This window comes from Oncorhynchus kisutch, linkage group LG28, assembly GCF_002021735.2.
Source record: "Oncorhynchus kisutch isolate 150728-3 linkage group LG28, Okis_V2, whole genome shotgun sequence".
NCBI classification, from domain to species: domain Eukaryota; kingdom Metazoa; phylum Chordata; class Actinopteri; order Salmoniformes; family Salmonidae; genus Oncorhynchus; species Oncorhynchus kisutch.
In genome coordinates, this window is record NC_034201.2 from 26,747,557 (window position 1) to 26,759,761 (window position 12,205).

Sequence of the window (12,205 nt, forward strand, 5' to 3'; positions counted from 1 at the left end):
CTCTGGCAGTCTCTATGGGGGTGCCACAGGGTTCAATTCTCGGGCCGACTCTTTTCTCTGTATATATCAATGATGTTGCTCTTGCTGCGGGCGATTCCCTGATCCACCTCTACGCAGACGACACCATTCTATATACTTCCGGCCGGTCCTTGGACACTGTGCCATCTAACCTCCAAATGAGCTTCAATGCCATACAACACTCCTTCCGTTGCCTCCAACTGCTCTTAAACGCTAGTAAAACCAAATGCATGCTTTTCAACCGTTCGCTGCCTGCACCCGCACGCCTGACCAGCATCACCACCCTGGATGGTTCCGACCTTGAATATGTGGACATCTATAAGTACCTAGGTGTCTGGCTAGACTGTAAACTCTCCTTCCAGACTCATATCAAACATCTCCAATCGAAAATCAAATCAAGAGTCGGCTTTCTATTCCGCAACAAAGCCTCCTTCACTCACACCGCCAAACTTACCCTAGTAAAACTGACTATTCTACCGATCCTCGACTTCGGCGATGTCATCTACAAAATTGCTTCCAACACTCTACTCAGCAAACTGGATGCAGTTTATCACAGTGCCATCCGTTTTGTCACTAAAGCACCTTATACCACCCACCACTGCGACTTGTATGCTCTAGTCGGCTGGCCCTCGCTACATATTCATCGCCAGACCCACTGGCTCCAGGTCATCTACAAGTCCATGCTAGGTAAAGCTCCGCCTTATCTCAGTTCACTGGTCACGATGGCAACACCCATCCGTAGCACGCGCTCCAGCAGGTGTATCTCACTGATCATCCCTAAAGCCAACACCTCATTTGGCCGCCTTTCGTTCCAGTTCTCTGCTGCCTGGGACTGGGTCGTATTGCAAAAATCGCTGAAGTTGGAGACTTTTATCTCCCTCACCAACTTCAAACATCTGCTATCTGAGCAGCTAACCGATCGCTGCAGCTGTACATAGTCTATTGGTAAATAGCCCACCCATTTTCACCTACCTCATCCCCATACTGTTTTTTATTTATTTACTTTTCTGCTCTTTTGCACACCAATATCTCTACCTGTACATGTCCATCTGATCATTTATCACTCCAGTGTTAATCTGCAAAATTTGTAATTATTTGCCTACCTCCTCATGCCTTTTGCACACAATGTATATAGACTCCCCTTTTTTTCTACTGTGTTATTGACTTGTTAATTGTTTACTCCATGTGTAACTCTGTGTTGTCTGTTCACACTGCTATGCTTTATCTTGGCCAGGTCGCAGTTGCAAATGAGAACTTGTTCTCAACTAGCCTACCTGGTTAAATAAAGGTGAAATATATATTTTTTTAAAACAACATTTGAGAGGCGTACAGCGATGCAGTACAGAGCTCAATTTGGCCTCTGTGCCTCCCAAGGCAACGAATTGGCGTCACACCATCCATACGGCTCCTCAACCACATTTTCAGATAAAGCATAACCATTGATGAAAAACCCAAAATAGGAACTACAGATTCTCGCCGTGTCATTTGTTCACGGGCGATCAATAATCGTATAACATCCACTGCTAATTTAATAACATAACAAAATCACAGTTTACTCCCCCACTCTCTCTCTCTCTCTCACACACACACACACACACACACACACACACACACACACACACACACACACACACACACACACACACACACACACACACACACACACACACACACACACACACACATCAATTGTAAGTCTGCATGGAAGGCAGAAGGGGGAGCTCTTCTCTAAAATATGTCTCTATTCAACAACACAGTATGGGGAGCAATAGTTAGCAATTCCCTTCAAAACTAGGATGAGTTTACCCTCCCCAGGTTCTAATGTTAACCATAGCGGGAAGTGTGGGGTGTGCATGTCTTTTAAATCAATGTGTAGTAGGTACAACCTAATCTTACCCAACAGCAGTGGTTTGACAGTTTGCGCTATGTAGGGCCAGTGTCAGTGCTAAGAAGAGAATGTATTGCTGCAAATTGTATTGCTGCAGGCATTCCATTTGGATCAGTTGTGGTCCTACTCGACAGTTTATAAGGTCTAGAAAGGCACAGTAACCAGTCTCTGTATTTTTACTTCTGATGCTGAGATTCGCTGTCTGTTGCGGATCATCATTCTCCCAAGCCATCCTATAATAATGTGGCCACATACAGTGCCTTCAGAAAGTATTAATTAACTTTTTCCACATTTTGTGATGTTACAAAGTGGGATTAAAATGGATTACATTTTAATTTCTTTTGTCAACGATCTACCCAAAATACTCTAACGCCAAAGTAGAAGAAAAATTCTAACATTGTAAAAAATAAATAATAATAATAATAATATATATATATATATATATAGATGGAAAATAAAACACTAAACACTAAGTTTTCCTATAGGATTTTGCCTGTGCTTAGCTCTACTCCGTTTCTTTTTATCCTAAAAAATTTCCCTAGTCCTTGCCGATAACAAGCATACCCATAACATGATGCAGCCACCACCATGATAAAAATATGAAGAGTGGTACTCAGTGATGTTGTGGCGAAATCCATAATGCTTTGTATTTAGGACAAAAAGTAAATTTCTTTGTTATTTTTTTTATTATTATTGCAAACATTCAAATATTTTTATTCTGTACATGCTTCCTTCTTTTCACACAGTCTTTTATGTTACTAATAAGTAAATACACCAAATAAAAATATAAACAAAACATGCAACAATTTCAAAGAGTTACAGTTTATTTAAGGAAATCAGTTAATTTATATAAATTCATTAGGCCTGGGAATACAAATATGCATCTGTTGGTCACAGATACCTTTAAAAAAAGTATGCGCCTGGATCAGAAAACAAGTGATTATCTGGTGTGACCACCATTTGATTCATTCAGAGCAACACATCTCCTTCGCATAGAGTTGATCAGGCTGTTGATTGTGGCCTGGGGAATGTTGTCCCACTCCTCTTTAATGGCTGTGCGAAGTTGCTGGATATTGGTGGGAACTGGAACAAGCTGTCGTATATGTCTATCCAGAGCATCCCAAACATGGGTGACATGTCTGGTGAGTATACAGGCCATGGAAGAACTGAAACATTTTCAGCCTCCTGGAATTGTGTACAGATTCTTGTGACATGGGGCTGTGCATTATCGTGCTGAAACATGAAGTGATAGCGGCGGATGAATGGCACAGCAATGGGTTTCAGGATCTCATCACGGCATCTGTCTGCCATCTGTGCGGTACAGTTGAAACCAGGATTCATCCGTGAAGAGCACATTTCTCCAGCGTGCCAGCGGCCATCGAAGGTGAGCATTTGCCAACTGAAGTTGGCTACGGCGCCAAACTGCAAGCAGGGCAAGACCCTGGTGAGGACGACGAGCACATAGATGAGCTTCCCTGAGATAGTTTCTGACAGATAGTGCAGAAATTATTTGGTTGTGCAAAGCCACAGTTTCATCAGATGTCCGGGTGGTTGGTCTCAGACGATCCCGCATGCCAATTGCACGCTCCTTCAAAACTTGAGACATCTATGACATTGTGTTGTGACAAAACTGCACATTTGAGAGTGGCCTTTTATTGTCTCCAGCACAAGATGCACCCGTGTAATGATCATGCTGTTTAATCGGCTTCTTGATACACCACACCTGTCAGTTGTATGGATTATTTTGGCAAAGGAGAAATGTTCAGTAACAGGAATGTAAACAAATGTGCAAAACATTTGAAAGAAATACGAAATACGAAGAAATAACATTTCTGGGATCTTTTATTTCAGCTCATGAAACATGGGACCAACACTGCACATGTTATGTTTGTATTTTTGTTCAGTTTATTTGGTCGTTTCATATCCTTCAGAATGCAAAGGCATAATCTACAATACATCCATAGGACACACTTCAGCTACAGTGTAACCTACCACAGGTTGTGACTTGATATGTGAATACTGTGCAGTATAGTGCTCAAGTGTGGTTTTAATTTTAATTAACTGTAGGACTAAATGTAGTATCTTATCATGCATTTCCTCTGTGCTTTTATGCTGAAACTGACAACAAACATATCATAAATAATTTCAAATGTAATAAATCAAATATTACATTTGATAAAGTAATAGACGAAATATGTTAAAATGCAAAATAGTCTACCACATATAGGCCTAGTCAGTCACTAATAATGACCATAGAGGATTTGAGTACCGTGGGAATATGGACATATGGCAATTAGGGAATACGCAAAGTGGGACATAGCTTGGACCATGCTACCTCTCCTGTATGACGAAAAATTACACATCATTTGAATATGCCAAGTACACTAGCTCCTCCCCCATTTCCTATGCTACAGCGCTGTAGGGGTTGGACTGGAGCAGAGCGCAGAATTATGGCCATAAGGAGACGAGACATGAAGGAATTGACGAAACTATAGTTTCACACATTTTTATCGAGGTCACCTCAGGGACTCGAAGCTATTCAACTCCTTGTCCAGATGTGACTTTTTCCAGGACCGTTATGTCAAACATGAAACGACAAAGTTCATGGCAGGAGGATATCGCCCGAAACTTTTCCAGACTTTTTCAAATAAGTAAATCGCAGGACTCTGAGAAAACAGAGGAAAGCGACATCAGGTATGAACCACGCGGTTAACATTGTAACAATAACAATACATCAGTGTCATGGTTTTAATTGTAGTTATTGCAAGATTGTATCAAAACCGCGCTTGAATATGATGTGAAGCACGAGGGCCAGATATTTGACCCGAGCAGCAGAGACAGTGGTCGCAATCTGTTATATTTTCAATCTATATTGTAGGCTTAGTTAACCGTTCTCTCGATTAACTAACATTATCATTCTGTTTTCTATCAGCAGCGAAGTAGATACATATCTCTACAATGTAACCATATTTATTTGCTATTAATGGCAAAGTAAACAGCATTATGATCGTTAACGTAACGTGCCAGGCAGTGGCGAGTGCGAGAACTGGCACAAATCTGACCATCTGTCACAGTGGAGAAAACAATTGAGTGGTTTATAGTAACCCTCTTCACACAGCTACAATGGTCGCCATAGAACAAACATGATCGTTTTTGCCTGCTCTGATATAGTAGGGCCGTAATAAACTTGAATAATAAGCATTGTATTTTAAACGCGTAGGCTACTTTTGTGTTATGGAATGATAACGTTCTTTACATGGCAAAACGCTGTACGAAACAGTTCAGTTGTCAGAGGGTGTGTCTATACTCTATCGTATTGCTGCACCTGCCTCAGGTGCCATCTTTTGAGAATCACTGCCCTCTTGAGACTTGTGGGAACTTGATACATATCAAACTGGTTGAGTCAGGGAAGGATTCATACTTATAGAGCCTTCAGAAAGTATTCACACCGCTTCACTTTTTCCACATTTTGTTGTGTTACAAAGTGGGATTAAAATAGATTTCATTGTACAATTTTTTTACATAAAATACTCTAGTGTAAGATTATTATATTTTTATTCTGTACAGGCTTCCTTATTTTCACTCTGTCATTTAGGTTAGTTATGTGGAGTAACTACAATTTTGTTGATCCGTCCTCACAGCCATTAAACTCTTAACTGAGTTTTCTCCTCATGGTAAAATCCCTGAGCGGTTTCCATCCTCTCCGGAAACTGAGTTAAGAAGGATGCCTGTATCTTTGTAGTGGCGGCGTTGTATTGATACACCACCCAAAGTGCTCAAAGTGATATTCAATGTCTGCTTTTAAATGTTTTACCCATCTACCAATAGGTGCCCTTCTTTGCGAGGCATTGGAAATCCTTCCTGGTCTTTGTAGTTGAATCAGTGTTTAAAATTGACTGCTCGACTCAGGGACCTTACAGATAAATTGTTTGTATGGGGTACAGAGATGTGGTAGTCATTCAAAAATCATGTTAAACACTTATTGCACACACATTGAGTCCATGCAACCTATTATGTGAGTTGTTAACCAATGTTTTACATTTATGCTTGCTGTAACAAAAGGGTTGAATACTTACTGACTCAAGACATTTCAGCTTTTCATTTCTAAAAATGTAGAAAAACAATTCCACTTTGACATTATGTGGTATTGTGTGTATGCCAGTGACCAAAAAATCTCAATTCAATTCATTTTAAATTCCATTTTAAATTCAGGCTGTAACACAACAAAATATGGAAAAAGTCAAGGGGTGCGAAGGCACTGTATGTCTCTGTAAAGAGTGTGCCGTCAATATGGCTGTGTTAACAAATGACACGGCAGAAGTGTGTTTGGTTGGGAGGCCCAACGAGTACACCATTTTCAACAACATAGTACTATTTGGTGTATGGCAATAAACCCACCTGTTAGCCCTCATTCTTCTGCTGATGTGTAGTATAACATCCCGCATGTTCTCTGAGCTGAAGATGTACAGATGCAGATGAGCTATACAGTGCCTTCGGAAAGTACACTGCTCAAAAAAATAAAGGGAACACTAAAATAACACATCCTAGATCTGAATGAATGAAATATTCTTATTAAATACTTTCTTCTTTACATAGTTGAATGTGCTGACAACAGAATCACACAAAAATTATCAATGGAAATCAAATTTATCAACCCATGGAGGTCTGGATTTGGAGGTACACTCAAAATTAAAGTGGAAAACCACACTACAGGCTGATCCAACTTTGATGTAATGTCCTTAAAACAAGTCAAAATGAGGCTCAGTAATGTGTGCGGCCTCCACGTGCCTGTATGACCTCCCTACAACGCCTGGGCATGCTCCTGATGAGGTGGCGGATGGTCTCCTGAGGGATCTCCTCCCAGACCTGGACTAAAGCATCTGCCAACTCCTGGACAGTCTGTGGTGCAATGTGGCGTTGGTGGATGGAGCGAGACTTGATGTCCCAGATGTGCTCAATTGGATTCAGGTCTGGGGAACGGGCGGGCCAGTCCATAGCATCAATGCCTTCCTCTTGCAGGAACTGCTGACACACTCCAGCCACATGAGGTCTAGCATTGTCTTGCATTAGGAGGAACCCAGGGCCAACCGCACCAGCATATGGTCTCACAAGGGGTCTGAGGATCTCATCTCGGTACCTAATGGCAGTCAGGCTACCTCTGGCTAGCACATGGAGGGCTGTGCGGCCCCCCAAAGAAATGCCACCCCACACCATGACTGACCCACCGCCAAACCGGTCATGCTGGAGGATGTTGCAGGCAGCAGAACGATCTCCACGGCGTCTCCAGACTCTGTCATCAAATCAAATCAAATTTATTTATATAGCCCTTCGTACATCAGCTGATATCTCAAAGTGCTGTACAGAAACCCAGCCTAAAACCCCAAACAGCAAGCAATGCAGGTGTAGAAGCACGGTGGCTAGGAAAAACTCCCTAGAAAGGCCAATACCTAGGAAGAAACCTAGAGAGGAACCAGGCTATGTGGGGTGGCCAGTCCTCTTCTGGCTGTGCCGGGTGGAGATTATAACAGAACATGGCCAAGATGTTCAAATGTTCATAAATGACCAGCATGGTCGAATAATAATAAGGCAGAACAGTTGAAACTGGAGCAGCAGCACAGTCAGGTGGAAGTTGAAACTGGAGCAGAAGCATGGCCAGGTGGACTGGGGACAGCAAGGAGTCATCATGTCAGGTAGTCCTGGGGCATGGTCCTAGGGCTCAGGTCAGTTGAAACTGGAACAGCAGCATGGCCAGGTGGACTGGGGACAGCAAGGAGTCATCATGTCAGGTAGTCCTGGGGCATGGTCCTAGGGCTCAGGTCCTCCGAGAGAGAGAAAGAAAGAGAGAAGGAGAGAATTAGAGAACGCACACTTAGATTCACACAGGACATGTCATGGTCATGTGGTCATGTGTTCAGTGTGAACCTGCTTTCATCTGTGAAGAGCACAGGGCGCCAGTGGCGAATTTGCCAATCTTGGTGTTCTCTGGCAAATGCCAAATGTCCTGCACGGTGTTGGGCTGTAAGCATAACCCCCACCTGTGGACGTTGTGCCCTCATACCACCCTCATGGAGTCTGTTTCTGACCGTTTGAGCAGACACATGCACACTTGTGGCCTGCTGGAGGTCATTTTGCAGGGCTCTGGCAGTGCTCCTCCTGCTCTTCCTTGCACAAAGGCGGAGGTAGCGGTCCTGCTGCTGGGTTGTTGCCCTCCTACGGCCTCCTCCACGTCTCCTGATGTACTGGCCTGTCTCCTGGTAGCGCCTCCATGCTCTGGACACTACGCTGACAGACACAGCAAACCTTCTTGCCACAGCTCGCATTGATGTTCCATCCTGGATGATCTGCACAACCTGAGCCACTTGTGTGGGTTGTAGACTCCGTCTCATGCTACCACTAGAGTGAAAGCACCGCCAGCAGGGAAGCATAGGAAGCATAGGAACAGAGAAGTGGTCTGTGGTCACCACCTGCAAAACCACTCCTTTATTGGGGGTGTCTTGCTAATTGCCTATAATTTCAACCTGTTGTCTATTCCATTTCCACAACAGCATGTGAAATTTATTGTCAATCAGTGTTGCTTCCTAAGTGGACAGTTTGATTTCACAGAAGTGTGATTGACTTGGAGTTACATTGCGTTGTTTAAGTGTTCCCTTTATTTTTTTGAGCAGTGTATTACGACCCCTTGACTTTTTCCACATTTTCTTACATTACAGCCTTATTCTAAAATGAATTAAATAAAACAATTTCCTCTGCAATCTACACACAATAGCCCATAATGAGAAAGCGAAAACAGGTTTTTATAAATGTTTGCGCATTTATTAGAAACAAAAAAACAGATACCTTATTTACATAAGTATTCAGACCCGTTTCTATGAGACTCTAAATTGACCTCAGGGGCATCCTGTTTCCATTGATCATCCTTGAGATGTTTCTACAACTTGATTGGAGTCCACCTGTGGTAAATTCAATTGATTGTACATGATTTGGAAAGGCACACGCCTGTCTATATAAGGTCCCACAGTTGACAGTCTATGTCAGAGAAAAAAACCAAGCCATGAGGTCAAAGGAATTGTCCATAGAGCTCAGAGACTGGATTGTGTTGAGGCACAGATCTGGGAAAGGGTACCAAAAAATGTCTGCAGCATTGAAAGTCCCCAAGAGCACAGTGGCCGGCATCATTCTTAAATGGAAGAAGTTTGGAACAACCAAGACTCTTCCTAGAGCTGGCCGCCCGGGCAAACTGAGCAATCGGGGGAGAAGGGCCTTGGTCAGGGAGGTGACCAAGATCCCGATGGTCACTCTGACATAGCTCTAGAGTTCCTCTGTGTAGATGGGAGAATACCTCAGAAGGACAACCATCTCAGCAGCACTCCACCAATTAGGCCTTTATGGTGGAGTGGCCAGACAGAAGCCACACCTCAGTAAAAGGCACATGACAGCCCAACTGGAGTTTGCCAAATGGCACTTAAAGACTCTTAGACCATGAGAAACAAGATTCTCTGATCTGATGAAACCAAGTTGAACTCTTTGGTCTGAATGCCAAGCGTCACCTTGGGAGGAAACCTGGCACCATCCCTACAGTGAAGCATGGTGATGGCAGCATTATGCTGTGGTGATGTTTTTCAGCAGCAGGGACTGGAAGACTAGTCAGGATCGATGCAAAGATGAATGTAGGAAGATACAGAGAGATCCTCGATGAAAACTTGCTCACCTTCCAACAGGATAACAACCCTAAGCACACAGCCAAGACAACACAGGAGTGGCATCGGGACAAGTCTCTGAATGTACTTGAATGTCCCAGCCAGAGCCGGGACTTGAACCCGATCGAATATCTCTGGAGAGACCTGAACATGGCTGTGCAGCAACGCTTCCCATCCAACCTGGCAGAGCTTGAGAGTTTCTGCAGAGAAGAATGGGAGAAAGTCCCAAAATACAGGTGTGCCAAAATTGTAGCGTCATACCCAAGAAGACTGGACTGTTTGATGGTGCCGAAGAGGATGGCTGCCGTTTTATTGGCTCTTAACCAATCGTGCTATTGTTTGTTTTTTCACATTGTTTGTAATTTATTTTGTACATAATGTTGCTGCTATCGTGTCTTATGACCGAAAAGAGCTTCTGGACATCAGAACAGCGATTACTCACCTCGAATTGGAAAAAAACACTTCTGCAATGAGTCGGACGGGAAGGATATAGTCCAAACACACAAACAGGCCCTCATCCCCGGAGAAAGAAACTGAAATCATTAACCGATTTTCTAGTGGCTAATCTGCCTTTGCCATCCTTACTGTTAGCTAACGTTCAATCGCTGGAAAATAAATGGGATGAACCAAGAGCACGTATATCCTACCAACGGGACTTTAAAAACAGTGATACGTTATGTTTCACCAAGTCGTGGCTGAACGATGATATTAATAACATACGGCTGGCGGGTTATACACTCTATCGGCAGGATAGAACAGCAACCTCTGGTAAGACACGGGGTGGTGGCGTATGTATATTTGTAAACAACAGCTGGTGCACAATATCTAAGAAGTCGAGGTGTTGCTCGCCTGAGGTAGAGTATCTCATTAAAAGCTGTAGACCACACTATCTACGTAGAGAGTTTTTATCTGTATTTTTCGTAGCTGTCTACATACAACCACAGACCGATGCTGGCACTAAGACTGCACAATGAGCTGTATACTTCCATAAGGAAACAGGAAAACGCTCATCCAGAGGCAGCGCTTCTAGTGGCCGGGGACTTTAATGCAGGGAAGCTTAAATCAGTTTTACCTCATTACTGTCAGTATGTTAAATGTGAAACCAGAGAGAAAACATTCTAGTCCACCTTTACTCCACACACAGAGACGCGTGCAAAGCTCTCCCTCACCCTCCAGTTGGCAAATCTGAGCATAACTCTATCCTCCTGATTCCTGCTTACAAGCTAAATTAAAGCAGGAAGCACCAGTGACTCGGTCTATAAAAAAATGGTCAGATGAAGCAGATGCTAAACTACAGGACTGCTTTGCTATCACAGACTGGAACATGTTCAGGGATTCTTCCGGTGCCATTGAGGAGTACACCACATCAGTCACTGGCTTCATCAATAAGCTCATTGATGTTCCCAAAGTGACTGTACGTACGTACCCCAACCAGAAGCCATGGATTACAGGGAACATTCGCACTGAGCTAAAGGGTTGAGGTGCCACTTTCAAGGAGCGGGACTCTAGCCCGGAGGCTTATAAGAAATCCCGTTATGCCCTCCGACGAACCATCAAACAGGCAACGGGTCAATATAGGACAAAGGTCTAATCGTACTTCACCGGCTCCAACACTCGTTGGATGTGGCAGGGCTTGAAAACTATTACAGTCTACAAATGGAAGCACAGTGATACGAGCCTACCAGATGAGCGAAATCACTTCTATGCTCGCTTCGAGGCAAGCAACACTGAAACATGCATGAGAGCATCAGCTATTCCGGATGACTGTGTGATCACGCTCTCCACAGCCAATGTGAGTAAGACCTTTAAACAGGTCAACATTCACAAGGCCGCAGGGCCAGGCGGATTACCAGGACGTGCACTCCGAGCATGCGCTGACCAACTGGCAGGTGTCTTCACTGACATTTTCAACCTCTCCCTGTCTGAGTGTAATATCAACATGTTTCAAGCAGACCACCATAGTCCCTGTCCCCAAGAACACTAATGTAACCTGCCTAAATGACTACCGACCCGTAGCACTTACATCTATAGCCATAAAGTGCTTTGAAAGGCTGGTCATGGCTCACATCAACACCATTATCCCAGAAACCCTACACCCACTCCAATTGGCATACCATCCCAACAGATCCACAGATGATGCAATCTCTATTGCACTCCACACTGCCCTTTTCACACCTGGACAAAAGGAACACCCATGTGAGAATGCTGTTCATGGACTACAGCTCAGCGTTCAACACCATAGTGCCCTCAAAGCTCATCACTAAGCTTAGGACCCTGGGACTAAACACCTCCCTCTGCAACTGGATCCTGGACTTCCTGACGGGCTGCCCCCAGGTGGTAAGGGTCAGTAACAACACATCCGCCACGCTGATAATCAACACAGGGCCCCCTCGGGGGTGCGTGCTCAGTCCTCTCCTGTACTTCTTGTTCACTCATGACTGAATGGCCAGGCATGACTCCAACACCATCATCAAGTTTGCAGATGACAACAGAGGTAGGCCTGATCAACGACGCGTCAGCCTATAGGGAGGAGGTCCGAGACCTGACCGTGTGGTGCAAGGACAACAACCTCTCCCTCAACATGATCAAGACAAAAGGAGAT

General features: G+C 43.9%; 1 protein-coding gene across 2 annotated transcripts in view; it reads left to right on the plus strand.

Moving 5' to 3' along the window:
* Positions 1-4,323: 4,323 nt before the first annotated feature.
* Positions 4,324-12,205, plus strand: part of LOC109872599 (uncharacterized) — an 83,797-nt gene continuing 75,915 nt past the window's right edge. For both annotated transcript variants that reach the window (XM_020463892.2, XM_031807721.1), the window contains exon 1: positions 4,324-4,600. In XM_020463892.2, the coding sequence (XP_020319481.1) occupies positions 4,485-4,600 (116 nt within the window). In that variant the 5' untranslated portion in view covers positions 4,324-4,484. The remainder of the gene's footprint in view (positions 4,601-12,205) is intronic.